Source organism: Chiloscyllium plagiosum, unplaced genomic scaffold (assembly GCF_037043375.1).
Source record: "Chiloscyllium plagiosum isolate Xiang-an unplaced genomic scaffold, Cpla_swu_hap1 HiC_scaffold_44, whole genome shotgun sequence".
Classification (NCBI taxonomy): domain Eukaryota; kingdom Metazoa; phylum Chordata; class Chondrichthyes; order Orectolobiformes; family Hemiscylliidae; genus Chiloscyllium; species Chiloscyllium plagiosum.
This window is the reverse complement of record NW_028270182.1, coordinates 5,914,039-5,933,535: the sequence shown is the minus strand read 5'-3', so window position 1 is coordinate 5,933,535 and position 19,497 is coordinate 5,914,039. Positions and strand designations below refer to the sequence as shown.

General features: G+C 51.2%; 1 protein-coding gene across 1 annotated transcript in view; it reads left to right on the top strand.

Annotated features, from left to right (window-relative positions):
- LOC122544377 (uncharacterized) overlaps positions 1 to 19,497 on the top strand; it is an 83,687-nt gene that overhangs the window by 11,101 nt on the left and 53,089 nt on the right. The window contains exon 2 of the mRNA XM_087982841.1: positions 1,751 to 19,462. Coding sequence (XP_087838967.1) covers positions 1,751 to 19,462 — 17,712 coding nt within the window. The remainder of the gene's footprint in view (positions 1 to 1,750; positions 19,463 to 19,497) is intronic.

The following is a 19,497-nucleotide window of genomic DNA, read 5'->3' as shown; positions in this document are numbered from 1 at the left end:
AGGACATTGGTTAGACCACTGTTGGAATAATGTGCGCAATTCTGGTCTCCTTCCTATCGGAAGATGTGAAACTTGAAAGGGTTGAGAAAAGATTTATAAGGATGTTGCCAGGGTTGGAGGATTTGAGCTATAAGGAGAGGCTGAACAGGCTGGGGCTGTTTTTCCTGGAGCGCTGGAGGCTGAGGGGTGACCTTATAGAGGTTTACAAAATCATGAGGGGCATGCATAGGATAAATAGACAAAGTCTTTTCCCTGGGGTCGGGGAGTCCAGAGCTAGCGGGCATAGGTCTAGGGTGAGAGGAGAAAGATTTAAAAGAGACCTAAGGGGCAACTTTTTCACCCAGAGGGTGGTACGTGTATGGAATGAGCTGCCAGAGGAAGTGGTGGAGGCTGGTACAATTGCAACATTTAAGAGGCATTTGGATGGGTATATGAATAGGAAGGGTTTGGAGGGATATGGGCCGGGTGCTGGCAGGTGGGACTAGATTGGGTTGGGATACCTGGTCGGCATGGACGGGTCGGACCGAAGGGTCTGTTTCTGTGCTGTACATCTCTATGACTCTATGGTATCTATCATGTTGGGGATCACTAGAGGAGGCCAAAATGGATCATTCACTCGGCTCTTCTGGCTGAAGATTGCTGTGAACGGAGAACAATTGTAGAATTCCAAGGAGCAGAGAGATCCAAGTGTTCTAATGCACTCATCATAAGAAGTTTGGATGCAAGTAGGGCAAGTGATTAAGAATGGTGGATCTCCTACAGTGAGGAAGCAGGCAATTCAGCCCATCAAGTCCACACTGACCCTCCAAAGAGTATCCCACCCAGATCAATCCCCACTATCCTATCCCTGTAACCTTCCATTTTCCTACAGCCAATCCACCTAGCCTGCTCATCCCTGAACACTATGGGATAATTTCCCATGGCCAATCCACCTGCACATCTTTGGACAGTGGGAGGAAACCCGAGTACCCAGAGGAAACCCGCGCAGACACACGGAGAGAATATGGAAACTCCACACAGACAGTTGCCTGAGGCTGGAAACGAACCCAGAGCCGTGCTAACCATGAGCCACTGTGCCACTAGGGGCCTGCTATTATAAGAGGAAATGAGCATAAAAGCGAGCAGGTACTGCTTTAGTTACATAGGGTGTCGATGACACCACATCCGACATGCTGTGTGCACTTTCAGTATTCTTATTGATGAAGGATGTAAATGTGTTGGAGGCAGTCCAGATGAGATATACTAAACTGAGACCTGAAGTGAACAGGGTGTCTTGTGGAAAAATTAGACAGATTGGACTTGTTTTCACTGCAATTTAGAAGTATTAGGGGTGATTTGATTGAAGTTTTTAAGATCCTGAATGGTTTTGTCAAAGTGGATGTGTAAAGGGTGTTTCCTTTTGTGGATGAATCTGGAACTAAGGGACACATTTAAAATTAGGGGCTCGGCATTTTAGGGCAGTGATGGAAGGAAGTATTCTCTCTCAGAGTGCTATGAGACTTCAGAACTTTACCTTTGAAGACAAAGCAGGTGGGATCATTGGATGTTTTTAAGACAGAAGGAATTTGCTTTTTGTTGGGAAGGGAATCAAAGGCTATTGGGCGGTATGTTTGTTCATCAGCAGTAATCAATTATGCCATCCAAGCCTTTTAAACAGAGGTACATATTTACAAGGCAAAAGATTGGGGAAATTCTGGAATCCAGAGTAAATAAAGTATAATTTTAACATCAATAATTTCTCCTTTCTCAGAAAACGTGGAAATCAGGGCAGGTCCGGCAGAAAACATCAATACTATAACAAGTACAGATTATAAGAAAATGTCTAGCACCTTCTCCAGTGTCATCTGCAGCACCAGCTCGTCCAGTGCCATCGATGATGGCAGCACATCCAGCAGTATGTCCAGTACCACGGATGAAAACAGCACACCCTGTACCACTGATGTTAGCAGCACATCCAGTATCACTGATGATAGCATCACACCCAGTACCACCAATGAAAGCAGCACATCCAGTATCACTGATGATAGCATCACACCCAGTACCACCAATGAAAGCAGCACATCCAGTATCACTGATGATAGCATCACACCCAGTACCACCGATGAAAGCAGCACATCCAGTATCACTGATGATAGCATCACACCCAGTACCACCGATGATAGCATCACACCCAGTACCACTGATGATAGCAGCACATCCAGTACCACTGATGATAACATCACACCCAGTACCACCGATGATAGCATCACACCCAGTACCACCGATGAAAGCAGCACATCCAGTATCACTGATGATAGCATCACACCCAGTACCACCGATGAAAGCAGCACATCCAGTATCACTGATGATAGCATCACACCCAGTACCACCGATGAAAGCAGCACATCCAGTATCACTGATGATAGCATCACACCCAGTACCACCGATGATAGCATCACACCCAGTACCACCGATGATAGCATCACACCCAGTACCACCGATGATAGCATCACACCCAGTACCACCGATGATAGCATCACACCCAGTACCACCGATGAAAGCAGCACATCCAGTACCACTGATGATAGCAGCACATCCAGTACCACTGATGATAGCAGTACACCCAGCAGCAAACCCAGTACCACTGATGATAGCAGCACACCCAGCAGCACACCCAGAACCACCCTTGATAGCAGTACACCCTGCAGCAAATCCAGTACCACCGATGATAGCAGTACATTCAGCAGCACACCCAGTACCAATGATGATAGCAGTTCACTCAGCAGCAAACCCAGTACCACTGATGACAGCAGTACATTTAGCAGCACACCCAGTACCACTGATGATAGCAGTACATTCAGCAGCACACCCAGTACCAATGACGATAGCAGTACATCCAGCAGCACACCCAGTACCACTGATGATAGCAGTACACCCAGTACCACCGATGATAGCAGTACATTCAGCAGCACACCCAGTACCACTGATGATACCAACACATTCAGCAGCATACCCATTACCACTGATGATAGCAGTACATCCAGCAGCACACCAAGTACCACCGATGATAGCAGTACATTCAGCAGCACACCCAGTACCACACTTGATAGCAGTACACCCAGCAGCAAACCCAGTACCACCGATGATAGCATTACATTCAGCAGCACACCCAGTACCATTGATGATAACAGGACACCCAGCAGCACAACCAGTACCACCAATGATACTAACACATTCAGCAGCACACCCAGTACCACTGATGATAGCAGTACATTCAGCAGCACATCCAGTACCACCGATGATAGCAGTACATTCAGCAGCACATCCAGTACCACCGATGATAGCAGTACATTCAGCAGCACACCCAGTACCACTGATGATACCAACACATTCAGCAGCACACCCAGTACCACTGATGATAGCAGTACACCCAGCAGCACATCCAGTACCACCAATGATAGCAGTACATTAAGCAGCACACACAGTAACACCCCTGATAGCAGTATACCCAGCAGCACACCCAGCACCACCAATGATACCAACACATTCAGCAGCACACCCAGTACCACTGATGATAGCAGTACACTCAGCAACAAACCCAGTACCACCGATGATAGCAGTACACTCAGCAGTACACACGGCACCAATGATACCAACCCATTCAGCAGCACACCCAGTACCATTGATGATAGCAACACATTCAGCAGCACAGCCAGTACCACTGATGATAGCAGTATACCCAGCAGCACAGCCAGTACCACCAATGAAACCAACACATTTAGCAGCACACCCAGTACCACCGATGATAGCAGTACATTAAGCAGCACACCCAGTACCACCCTTGATAGCAGTATACCCAGCAGCACACCCAGTACCACCACTGATACCAACACATTCAGCAGCACACCCAGTACCACTGATGATAGCAGTACACTCAGCAGCACACACAGCACCAATGATACCAACACATTCAGCAGCACACCCAGTACCACTGATGATAGCAGTACACCCAGTACCACCGATGATAGCAGTATACCCAGCAGCACACCTAGTACCACCAATGATACCAACACATTCAGCAGCACACCCAGTACCACTGATGATAGCAGTACACCCAGCAGCAAACCCAGTACCACCGATGATAGCAGTACATTCAGCAGCACACCCAGTACCACCGATGATAGCAGTACATTCAGCAGCACACCCAGTACCACTGATGATACCAACACATTCAGCAGCACACCCAGTACCACTGATGATAGCAGTACATTCTGCAGCACATCCAGTACCACTGATGATACCAACACATTCAGCAGCACACCCAGTACCACTGATGATAGCAGTACATTCTGCAGCACACCCAGTACCACTGATGATAGCAGTACACCCAGCAGCACACCCAGTACCACTGATGATAGCAGTACACCCAGCAGCACACCCAGTACCACTGATGATACCAACACATTCAGCAGCACACCCAGTACCACTGATGATAGCAGTACATTCTGCAGCACACCCAGTACCACTGATGATAGCAGTACACCCAGCAGCACACCCAGTACCACTGATGATAGCAGTACACCCAGCAGCAAACCCAGTACCTCTGATGATAGCATTACATTCAGCAGCACACCCAGTATCATTGATGATAACAGGACACCCAGCAGCACAACCAGTACCACCAATGATACTAACATATTCAGCAGCACACCCAGTACCACCGATGATAGCAGTACACTCAGCAGCACACACAGCACCAATGATACAAACCCATTCAGCAGCACACCCAGTACCATTGATGATAACAACACATTCAGCAGCACAGCCAGTACCACCAATGAAACCAACACATTTAGCAGCACACCCAGTACCACTGATGATAGCAGTACACCTAGCAGCACACCTAGTACCACCGATGATAGCAGTACATTCAGCAGCACACCCAGTACCACTGATGATAGCAGTACACCCAGCAGCACACCCAGTACCACTGATGATAGCAGTACACCCAGCAACAAACCCAGTAACACCGATGAGAGCAGTACATTCAGCAGCAAACCAAGTACCACTGATGATAGCAGTACACCCAGCAACAAACCCAGTACCACCGATGATAGCAGTACATTCAGCAGCACACCCAGTACCACCCTTGATAGCAGTACACCCAGCAGCAAACCCAGTACCACCGATGATAGCAGTACATTCAGCAGCACACCCAGTACCACCCTTGATAGCAGTACACCCAGCAGCAAACCCAGTACCACCGATGATAGCAGTACATTCAGCAGCACACCCAGTACCACCGATGATAGCAGTACATTCAGCAGCACACCCAGTACCACCGATGATAGCAGTACACCCAGCAGCACACCTATTACCACCGATGATAGCAGTACACCCAGTACCACTGATGATAGCAGTACACGCACCAGCAAACCTAGTACCACCGATGATAGCAGCACACCCAGTACCACTGATGATAGCAGTACATTAAGCAGCACACCCAGTACCACTGTTGATAGCAGTACACCCAGCAGCACACCCAGTACCACCAATGATACTAACACATTCAACAGCACACCCAGTACCACTGTTGATAGCAGTATACCCAGCAGCAAACCCAGTACCACCGATGATAGCAATACATTCAGCAGCACAACCAGTACCACCGATGATAGCAATACATTCAGCAGCACACCCAGTACCACCGATGATAGCAGTACACCCAGCAGCACACCAAGTACCACTGATGATAGCAGTACATTCAGCAGCACATCCAGTACCACCGATGAGAGCAGTACATTCAGCAGCACACCCAGTATCACTGATGATAGCAGTACACCCAGCAGCACACCAAGTACCACTGATGATAGCAGTACATTCAGCAGCACATCCAGTACCACCGATGAGAGCAGTACACTCAGCAGCACACCCAGTATCACTGATGATAACAGTACACCCAGCAGCACACCCAGTACCACCGATGAGAGCAGTACACTCAGCAGCACACCCAGTATCACTGATGATAGCAGTACATTCAGTAGCACACCTAGTACCACCGATGATAGCAGTACATTCAGCAGCACACCCAGTACCACCCTTGATAGCAGTACACCCAGCAGCAGACCCAGTACCACCGATGATAGCAGTACATTCAGCAGCAGACCCAGTACCACTGATGATAGCAGTACACCCAGCAGCACACACAGCACCAATGATACCAACACATTCAGCAGCACACCCAGTACCACCGATGATAGCAGTACATTCAGCAGCAGACCCAGTACCACTGATGATAGCAGTACACCCAGCAGCACACCAAGTACCACCGATGAGAGCAGTACACTCAGCAGCACACCCAATATCACTGATGATAGCAGTACATTCAGTAGCACTCCCAGTACCACTGATAATAGCACTACACGCAGCAGCAAACCCAGTACCACCAATGATAGCAGTACATTCAGCAGCACACCCAGTACCACTGATGATAGCAGTACACGCACCAGCAAACCTAGTACCACCGATGATAGCAGCACACCCAGTACCACCGATGATAGCAGTACACCCAGCAGCACACCCAGTACCACCGATGATAGCAGTACACCCAGCAGCACACCTAGTACCACCGATGATAGCAGTACACCCAGCAGCACACCCAGTACCACCAATGATCGCAGTACATTCAGCAGCACACCCAGTACCGCCGATGATAGCAGTACACCCAGCAGCACACCCAGTACCACTGATGATAGCATTACATTCAGCAGCACACCCAGTACCACCAATGATAGCAGCACACCCAGTACCACTGATGATACCAGAACATTCAGCAGCACACCCAGTACCATTGATGATAACAACACACCCAGCAGCACAGCCAGTACCACCAATGAAACCAACACATTTAGCAGCACACCCAGTACCACTGTTGATAGCAGTACACCCAGCAGCACACCCAGTACCACCAATGATACCAACACATTCAGCAGCACACCCAGTACCACTGATGATAGCAGTACACCCAGCAGCAAATCCAGTACCACCAATGATAGCAGTACATTCAGTAGCACACCCAGTATCACTGATGATAGCAGTACACCCAGCAGCACACCAAGTACCACCGATGATAGCAGTACATTCAGCAGCACACCCAGTATCACTGATGATAGCAGTACATTCAGTAGCACACCTAGTACAACCGATGATAGCAGTACATTCAGCAGCACACCCAGTACCACCCTTGATAGCAGTACACCCAGCAGCAGACCCAGTACCACCGATGATAGCAGTACATTCAGCAGCAGACCCAGTACCACTGATGATAGCAGTACACCCAGCAGCACACCAAGTACCACCGATGAGAGCAGTACACTCAGCAGCACACCCAATATCACTGATGATAGCAGTACATTCAGTAGCACTCCCAGTACCACTGATAATAGCACTACACGCAGCAGCAAACCCAGTACCACCAATGATAGCAGTACATTCAGCAGCACTCCCAGTACCACTGATAATAGCACTACACGCAGCAGCACACCCAGTACCACCGATGATAGCAGTACATTCAGCAGCACACCCAGTACCACCGATGATAGCAGTACACCCAGCAGCACACCTAGTACCACCGATGATAGCAGTACACCCAGCACCACCAATGATCGCAGTACATTCAGCAGCACACCCAGTACCGCCGATGATAGCAGTACACCCAGCAGCACACCCAGTACCACTGATGATAGCATTACATTCAGCAGCACACCCAGTACCACCAATGATAGCAGCACACCCAGTACCACTGATGATACCAGAACATTCAGCAGCACACCCAGTACCATTGATGATAACAACACACCCAGCAGCACAGCCAGTACCACCAATGAAACCAACACATTTAGCAGCACACCCAGTACCACTGTTGATAGCAGTACACCCAGCAGCACACCCAGTACCACCAATGATACCAACACATTCAGCAGCACACCCAGTACCACTGATGATAGCAGTACACCCAGCAGCAAATCCAGTACCACCAATGATAGCAGTACATTCAGCAGCACACCCAGTACCACTGATGATAGCAGTACACCCAGCAGCACACCCAGTATCACTGATGATAGCAGTACATTCAGTAGCACACCCAGTATCACTGATGATAGCAGTACACCCAGCAGCACACCAAGTACCACCGATGATAGCAGTACATTCAGCAGCACACCCAGTATCACTGATGAAAGCAGTACATTCAGTAGCACACCCAGTACCACCCTTGATAGCAGTACACTAGGAAGCACACCCAGTACCATTGATGATAACAAGACACCCAGCAGCACACCCCGTACCACCAATGAAACCAACACATTTAGCAGCACACCCAGTACGACTGATGATACCAAAACACCCAGCAGCACACCCAGTACCACCAATGAAACCAACACATTTAGCAGCACACCCAGTACGACTGATGATACCAAAACACCCAGCAGCACACCCAGTACCACCAATGAAACCAACACATTTAGCAGCACACCCAGTACCACTGATGATAGCAGTACACCCAGCAGCAAACCCAGTACCACTGATGATAGCAGCACACCCAGCAGCACACCCAGAACCACCCTTGATAGCAGTACACCCTGCAGCAAATCCAGTACCACCGATGATAGCAGTACATTCAGTATGACTCCCAGTACCACTGATGATAGCAGTACATTCAGTAGCACACCTAGTACCACCGATGATAGCAGTACATTCAGCAGCACACCCAGTACCACCCTTGATAGCAGTACACCCAGCAGCAGACCCAGTACCACCGATGATAGCAGTACATTCAGCAGCAGACCCAGTACCACTGATGATAGCAGTACACCCAGCAGCACACCAAGTACCACCGATGAGAGCAGTACACTCAGCAGCACACCCAATATCACTGATGATAGCAGTACATTCAGTAGCACTCCCAGTACCACTGATAATAGCACTACACGCAGCAGCAAACCCAGTACCACCAATGATAGCAGTACATTCAGCAGCACACCCAGTACCACTGATGATAGCAGTACACGCACCAGCAAACCTAGTACCACCGATGATAGCAGCACACCCAGTACCACCGATGATAGCAGTACACCCAGCAGCACACCCAGTACCACCGATGATAGCAGTACACCCAGCAGCACACCTAGTACCACCGATGATAGCAGCACACCCAGTACCACCGATGATAGCAGTACACCCAGCAGCACACCCAGTACCACCAATGATCGCAGTACATTCAGCAGCACACCCAGTACCGCCGATGATAGCAGTACACCCAGCAGCACACCCAGTACCACTGATGATAGCAGTACATTCAGCAGCACACCCAGTACCACCAATGATAGCAGCACACCCAGTACCACTGATGATACCAGAACATTCAGCAGCACACCCAGTACCATTGATGATAACAACACACCCAGCAGCACAGCCAGTACCACCAATGAAACCAACACATTTAGCAGCACACCCAGTACCACTGTTGATAGCAGTACACCCAGCAGCACACCCAGTACCACCAATGATACCAACACATTCAGCAGCACACCCAGTACCACTGATGATAGCAGTACACCCAGCAGCAAATCCAGTACCACCAATGATAGCAGTACATTCAGCAGCACACCCAGTACCACTGATGATAGCAGTACACCCAGCAGCACACCCAGTATCACTGATGATAGCAGTACATTCAGTAGCACACCCAGTATCACTGATGATAGCAGTACACCCAGCAGCACACCAAGTACCACCGATGATAGCAGTACATTCAGCAGCACACCCAGTATCACTGATGAAAGCAGTACATTCAGTAGCACACCCAGTACCACCCTTGATAGCAGTACACTAGGAAGCACACCCAGTACCATTGATGATAACAAGACACCCAGCAGCACACCCCGTACCACCAATGAAACCAACACATTTAGCAGCACACCCAGTACGACTGATGATACCAAAACACCCAGCAGCACACCCAGTACCACCAATGAAACCAACACATTTAGCAGCACACCCAGTACGACTGATGATACCAAAACACCCAGCAGCACACCCAGTACCACCAATGAAACCAACACATTTAGCAGCACACCCAGTACCACTGATGATAGCAGTACACCCAGCAGCAAACCCAGTACCACTGATGATAGCAGTACACCCAGCAGCAAACCCAGTACCACAGATGATAGCAGTACATTCAGCAGCACACCCAGTACCACTGATGATAGCAGTACATTCAGTATGACTCCCAGTACCACTGATGATAGCAGTACATTCAGCAGCACACCCAGTACCATTGATGATAACTGGACACCCAGCAGCACAACCAGTACCACCAATGATAGTAGTACATTCAGCAGCACACCCAGTACCACTGATGATAGCAGTACACCCAGCAGCACACCCAGTACCACTAATGATAGCAGTACACCCAGCAGCAAACCCAGTACCACCGATGATAGCAGTACGTTCAGCAGCACACCCAGTACCACTGATGATAGCAGTACACTCAGCAGCACACACATCACCAATGGTACCAGCACATTCAGCAGCACATCCAGTACCACTGATGATACCAATACATTCAGCAGCACACCTAGTACCACTGATGATACCAACACATTCAGCAGCACACCCAGTATCTCTGATGATACCAACACATTCAGCAGCACACCCAGTACCACCGATGATAGCAGCACACCAAGTACCACTGATGATACCAGAACATTCAGCAGCACACCCAGTACCACTGATGATAGCAGTACATTAAGCAGCACATCCAGTACCACCATTGATAGCAGTATACCCAGCAGCACACCCAGTACCATCAATGATACCAACACATTCAGCAGCAAACCCAGTACCACCGATGATAGCAGTACATTCAGCAGCACACCCAGTACCACTGATGATAGCAGTACACCCAGCAGCACATCCAGTACCACCAATGATAGTAGTACATTAAGCAGCACACACAGTAACACCCCTGATAGCAGTATACCCAGCAGCACACCCAGTACCACCAATGATACCAACACATTCAGCAGCACACCCAGTACCACTGATGATAGCAGTACACCCAGCAGCACACCCAGTACCACTGATGATAACAACACATTCAGCAGCACAGCCAGTACCACCAATGAAACCAACACATTTAGCAGCACACCCTGTACCACTGATGATAGCAGTACACCTAGCAGCACACCTAGTACCACCGATGATAGCAGTACATTAAGCAGTACACCCAGTACCACCCTTGATAGCAGTATACCCAGCAGCACACCCAGTACCACCACTGATACCAACACATTCAGCAGCACACCCAGTACCACTGATGATAGCAGTACACCCAGCAACAAACCCAGTACCACTGATGATAGCAGTACACTCAGCAGCACACACAGCACCAATGATACCAACACATTCAGCAGCACACCCAGTACCACTGTTGATAGCAGTACACCCAGTACCACCAATGATACCAACACATTTAGCAGCACACCCAGTACCACTGATGATAGCAGTACACCCAGCAGCAAATCCAGTACCACCAATGATAGCAGTACATTCAGCAGCACACCCAGTACCACTGATGATAGCAGTACACCCAGCAGCACACCCAGTATCACTGATGATAGCAGTACATTCAGTAGCACACCCAGTATCACTGATGATAGCAGTACACCCAGCAGCACACCAAGTACCACCGATGATAGCAGTACATTCAGCAGCACACCCAGTACCACTGATGATAGCAGTACACCCAGCAGCACACCCAGTATCACTGATGATAGCAGTACATTCAGTAGCACACCCAGTACCACCCTTGATAGCAGTACACTAGGCAGCACACCCAGTACCATTGATGATAACAAGACACCCAGCAGCACACCCCGTACCACCAATGAAACCAACACATTTAGCAGCACACCCAGTACCACTGATGATAGCAGTACACTCAGAAGTACACACAGCACCAATGATACCAACACATTTAGCAGCACACCCAGTACGACTGATGATACCAAAACACCCAGCAGCACACCCAGTACCACCAATGATACCAACACATTTAGCAGCACACCCAGTACGACTGATGATACCAAAACACCCAGCAGCACACCCAGTACCACCAATGAAACCAACACATTTAGCAGCACACCCAGTACCACTGATGATAGCAGTACACCCAGCAGCAAACCCAGTACCACAGATGATAGCAGTACATTCAGCAGCACACCCAGTACCACTGATGATAGCAGTACACCCAGAATCACTGATGATAGCAGTACATTCAGTATGACTCCCAGTACCACTGATGATAGCAGTACATTCAGCAGCACACCCAGTACCATTGATGATAACTGGACACCCAGCAGCACAACCAGTACCACCCTTGATAGCAATACACCCAGCAGCACACCCAGTACCACTGATGATAGCAGTACACCCAGCAACAAACCCAGTACCACTGATGATAGCAGTACACTCAGCAGCACACACAGCACCAATGATACCAACACATTCAGCAGCACACCCAGTACCACTGATGATAGCAGTACGCGCACCAGCAAACCTAGTACCACCGATGATAGCAGCACACCCAGTACCACTGATGACAGCAGTACATTCAGTATGACTCCCAGTACCACTGATGATAGCAGTACACTCAGCAGCACACCCAGTACCACTGATGATAACTGGACACCCAGCAGCACAACCAGTACCACCAATGATAGTAGTACATTCAGCAGCACACCCAGTACCACTGATGATAGCAGTACACGCACCAGCAAACCTCGTACCACCGATGATAGCAGCACACCCAGTACCACCGATGATAGCAGTACATTCAGCAGCACACCCAGTACCACCGATGATAGCAGTACATTCAGCAGCACACCCAGTACCACTGATGATAGCAGTACTCCCAGCAGCAAACCAAGTACCACTGATGATAGCAGTACACCCAGCAGCACACCCAGTACCACTGATGATAGCAGTACACCCAGCAGCACACCCAGTACCACCAATGATAGCAGTACTCCCAGCAGCAAACCAAGTACCACTGATGATAGAAGTACACCCAGCAGCACACCCAGTACCACTGATGATAGCAGTACACCCAGCAGCACACCCAGTACCACCGATGATAGCAGTACATTCAGCAGCATACCTAGTACCACTAATGATAGCAGTACACCCAGCAGCACACCCAGTACCACTGATGATAGCAGTACATTCAGCAGCACTCCCAGTACCACTGATGATAGCAGTACATTCAGCAGCACACCTAGTACCACTAATGATAGCAATACATTCAGTAGCAAACCCAGTACCACCGATGATAGCAGTACATTCAGCAGCACTCCCAGTACCACTGATGATAGCAGTACACCCAGCAGCACACCTAGTACCACTAATGATAGCAATACCTTCAGCAGCAAACCCAGTACCACTGATGATACCAACACATTCAGCAGCACACCCAGTACCACCCTTGATAGCAGCACACCCAGCAGCAAACCCAGTACCACCGATGATAGCAGTACTCCGAGCAGCAGACCCAGTACCACCAATGATACCAGCACATTCAGCAGCACACCCAGTACCACTGATGATAGCAGTACACCCAGCCGCACAACCAGAACCACCAATGATAGCAGTACACCCAGCAGGACACCCAGCAGCACACCCAGTACCACCGTTCATAGCAGCACACCCAGCAGCACACCCAGTACCACTGATGATAGCAGTACACCCAGCCGCACAACCAGAACCACCGATGATAGCAGTACATTCAGCAGCACACCCAGTACCACTGATAATAGCAGTACACCCAGCAGCACATCCAGTACCACTGATAATAGCAGTACACCCAGCGGCACACCCAGTACCACTGATGATAGCAGAACATTCAGCAGCACATCTAGTACCACTGTTGATAGCAGGACACCCAGCATCACATCCACTAACACCAGCAGCACCAACACACCCAGCAGCACAGCCAATACCACCAGCAGCACCAACACACCCAGCACCACATCCACTACCTCCAGCAGCACCAACACACCCAGCACCACATCCACTACCACCAGTGGCACTAACAGACCCAGCACCACATCCACTACCTCCAGCAGCACTAACACACCCAGCACCACATCCACTATCACCAGCAGCACCAACACACCCAGCACCACATCCACTACCACCAGCAGCACCAACACACGCAGCACCACAGCCACTACCACCAGTGGCACTAACAGACCCAGCACCACATCCACTACCTCCAGCAGCACCAACACACCCAGCACCACATTCACTACCTCCAGCAGCACCAACACACCCTGCACCACATCCACTACCACCAGCGGCACTAACACACTCAGCACCACATCCACTACCTCCAGCAGCACCAACACACCCAGCATCACAGCCACTACCACCAGCAGCACTAACACACCCAGCACCACATCCACTACCACCAGTGGCACTAACAGACCCAGCACCACATCCACTACCTCCAGCAGCACCAACACACGCAGCACCACATCCACTACCACCAGTGGCACTAACAGACCCAGCACCACATTCACTACCTCCAGTAGCACCAACACACCCAGCACCACATCCACTACCACCAGCGGCACTAACACACTCAGCACCACATCCACTACCACCAGCGGCACTAACACACCCAGCATCGCATCCACTACCACCAGCAACACCCACACACCCAGCACGACATCCACTACCACCAGCAGCACTAACACACCCAGCACAACATCCACTATCACCAGCAGCACTAACACACCCAGCCCAACATCCACTACCACCACCAGCACTAACACACCCAGCACTACAGCCACTACCACCAGCGGCACTAACACACTCAGCACCACATCCACTACCTCCAGCAGCACTAACACACCCAGCAGCACATCCACTATCACCAGCAGCACCAACACACCCAGCACCACATCCACTACCACCAGCAGCACCAACACACCCAGCACATCTACTACCAACAGCGGCACTAACACGCCCAGCACCATATCCACTACCTCCAGCGGCACTAACACACTCAGCACCACATCCACTACCTCCAGCAGCACCAACACACCCAGCACCACATCCACTACCACCAGCGGCACTAACACACTCAGCACCACATCCACTACCTCCAGCAGCAACAACACACCCAGCATCACAGCCACTACCACCAGCAGCACTAACACACCCAGCACCACAGCCACTACCACCAGCAGCACCAACACACGCAGCACCACAGCCACTACCACCAGCAGCACTAACACACCCAGCACCACAGCCACTACCACCAGCAGCACTAACACACCCAGCACCACCAGCAGCACTAACACACGCAGCACCACATCCACTACCACTACCAGCACCAATACACCCAGCAACGCATCCACTACCACCAGCAACACCCACACACCCAGCACGACATCCACTACCACCAGCAGCACCAACACACCCAGCACAACATCCACTATCACCAGCAGCACTAACACACCCAGCCCAACATCCACTACCACCACCAGCACTAACACACCCAGCACCACAGCCACTACCACCAGCAGCACCAACACACCCAGCGCCACATCCACTACCTCCAGCAGCACTAACACACCCAGCACCACATCCACTATCACCAGCAGCACCAACACACTCAGCACATCTACTACCAACAGCGGCACTAACACGCCCAGCACCATATCCACTACCTCCAGCAGCAGCAACACACCCAGCACCACATCCACTACCACCAGAAGCACCAACACACCCAGCGCCACATCCACTACCACCAGCAGCACTAACACACCCAGCACCACATCCACTACCACCAGCAGCACCAACACACTCAGCACATCTACTACCAACAGCGGCACTAACACGCCCAGCACCATATCCACTACCTCCAGCAGCAGCAACACACCCAGCACCACATCCACTACCACCAGAAGCACCAACACACCCAGCGCCATATCCACTACCACCAGCAGCACTAACACACCCAGCACCACATCCACTACCACCAGCAGCACCAACACACCCAGCACCACATCCACTACTACCAGCAGCACCAACACACCCAGCACCACAGCCACTACCACCAGCAGCACCAACACACGCAGCACCACAGCCACTACCACCAGCAGCACTAACACACCCAACACCACATCCACTACCACCAGCAGCACTAACACACCCAGCAGCAAATCAACTACCACCAGCAGCACCAACATACCCAGCAGCACATCAACCACCACCAGCAGCACCAACACACCCAGCACCACATCCAGTACCACCAGCAGCACTAACACACCCAGCACCACATCCACTATCACCAGCAGCACCAACACACCCAGCACCACATCCACTACCACCAGCAGCACCAACACACGCAGCACCACAGCCACTACCACCAGTGGCACTAACAGACCCAGCACCACATCCACTACCTCCAGCAGCACCAACACACCCAGCACCACATTCACTACCTCCAGCAGCACCAACACACCCTGCACCACATCCACTACCACCAGCGGCACTAACACACTCAGCACCACATCCACTACCTCCAGCAGCACCAACACACCCAGCATCACAGCCACTACCACCAGCAGCACTAACACACCCAGCACCACATCCACTACCACCAGTGGCACTAACAGACCCAGCACCACATCCACTACCTCCAGCAGCACCAACACACGCAGCACCACATCCACTACCACCAGTGGCACTAACAGACCCAGCACCACATTCACTACCTCCAGTAGCACCAACACACCCAGCACCACATCCACTACCACCAGCGGCACTAACACACTCAGCACCACATCCACTACCACCAGCGGCACTAACACACTCAGCACCACATCCACTACCTCCAGCAGCACTAACACACCCAGCATCACAGCCACTACCACCAGCAGCACTAACACACCCAGCATCACAGCCACTACCACCAGCAGCACTAACACACCCAGCATCACAGCCACTACCACCAGCAGCACTAACACACCCAGCACCACATCCAGTACCACCAGCAGCACTAACACACCCAGCACCACATCCACTACCAGCAACAGCACAAACACACCCAGCATCGCATCCACTACCACCAGCAACACCCACACACCCAGCACGACATCCACTACCACCAGCAGCACTAACACACCCAGCACAACATCCACTATCACCAGCAGCACTAACACACCCAGCCCAACATCCACTACCACCACCAGCACTAACACACCCAGCACTACAGCCACTACCACCAGCGGCACTAACACACTCAGCACCACATCCACTACCTCCAGCAGCACTAACACACCCAGCAGCACATCCACTATCACCAGCAGCACCAACACACCCAGCACCACATCCACTACCACCAGCAGCACCAACACACCCAGCACATCTACTACCAACAGCGGCACTAACACGCCCAGCACCATATCCACTACCTCCAGCGGCACTAACACACTCAGCACCACATCCACTACCTCCAGCAGCACCAACACACCCAGCACCACATCCACTACCACCAGCGGCACTAACACACTCAGCACCACATCCACTACCTCCAGCAGCAACAACACACCCAGCATCACAGCCACTACCACCAGCAGCACTAACACACCCAGCACCACAGCCACTACCACCAGCAGCACCAACACACGCAGCACCACAGCCACTACCACCAGCAGCACTAACACACCCAGCACCACAGCCACTACCACCAGCAGCACTAACACACCCAGCACCACATCCAGTACCACCAGCAGCACTAACACACGCAGCACCACATCCACTACCACTACCAGCACCAATACACCCAGCAACGCATCCACTACCACCAGCAACACCCACACACCCAGCACGACATCCACTACCACCAGCAGCACCAACACACCCAGCACAACATCCACTATCACCAGCAGCACTAACACACCCAGCCCAACATCCACTACCACCACCAGCACTAACACACCCAGCACCACAGCCACTACCACCAGCAGCACCAACACACCCAGCGCCACATCCACTACCTCCAGCAGCACTAACACACCCAGCACCACATCCACTATCACCAGCAGCACCAACACACTCAGCACATCTACTACCAACAGCGGCACTAACACGCCCAGCACCATATCCACTACCTCCAGCAGCAGCAACACACCCAGCACCACATCCACTACCACCAGAAGCACCAACACACCCAGCGCCACATCCACTACCACCAGCAGCACTAACACACCCAGCACCACATCCACTACCACCAGCAGCACCAACACACTCAGCACATCTACTACCAACAGCGGCACTAACACGCCCAGCACCATATCCACTACCTCCAGCAGCAGCAACACACCCAGCACCACATCCACTACCACCAGAAGCACCAACACACCCAGCGCCATATCCACTACCACCAGCAGCACTAACACACCCAGCACCACATCCACTACCACCAGCAGCACCAACACACCCAGCACCACATCCACTACTACCAGCAGCACCAACACACCCAGCACCACAGCCACTACCACCAGCAGCACCAACACACGCAGCACCACAGCCACTACCACCAGCAGCACTAACACACCCAACACCACATCCACTACCACCAGCAGCACTAACACACCCAGCAGCAAATCAACTACCACCAGCAGCACCAACATACCCAGCAGCACATCAACCACCACCAGCAGCACCAACATACCCAGCAGCACATCCACTACCACCAGCAGCACCAACATACCCAGCAGCACATCCACTACCACCAGCAGCACCAACACACCCAGCACCACATCCAGTACCACCAGCAGCACTAACACACCCAGCACCACATCCTCTACCACCAGAAGCACTAACACACCCAGCGCCACATCCACTACCACCAGCACACCCAGCACCACATCCACTACCACCAGCAGCACTAACACACCCAGCAGCAAATCAACTACCACCAGCAGCACCAACATACCCAGCAGCACATCAACCACCACCACCAGCACCAACATACCCATAAGCACATCCACTACCACCAGCAGCACCAACATACCCAGCAGCACATCCACTACCACCAGCAGCACCAACACACCCAGCGCCACATCCACTACCACCAGCAGCACCAACACACCCAGCACCACATCCATTACCACCATCATCACCAGCACCCCCAGTAGCAAATCAACTACCACCAGCAGCACTAACACAGCCAGCACCACATCCACCACCACTAGCAGCATCAATGCTCCTAGCAGTACATCTGGTTCCACCGTTCCCACCACTAAGCATGTTATTGCGACCACCAAACCGACTGTGAGGATATCTACCATCATTCAGTCTACAATTGCGACTGATACCACCCTCACATCGACAGCAACCTTAGAAGGTATTTATTTAATCCAGTTCTGAATTGTTTGAGTA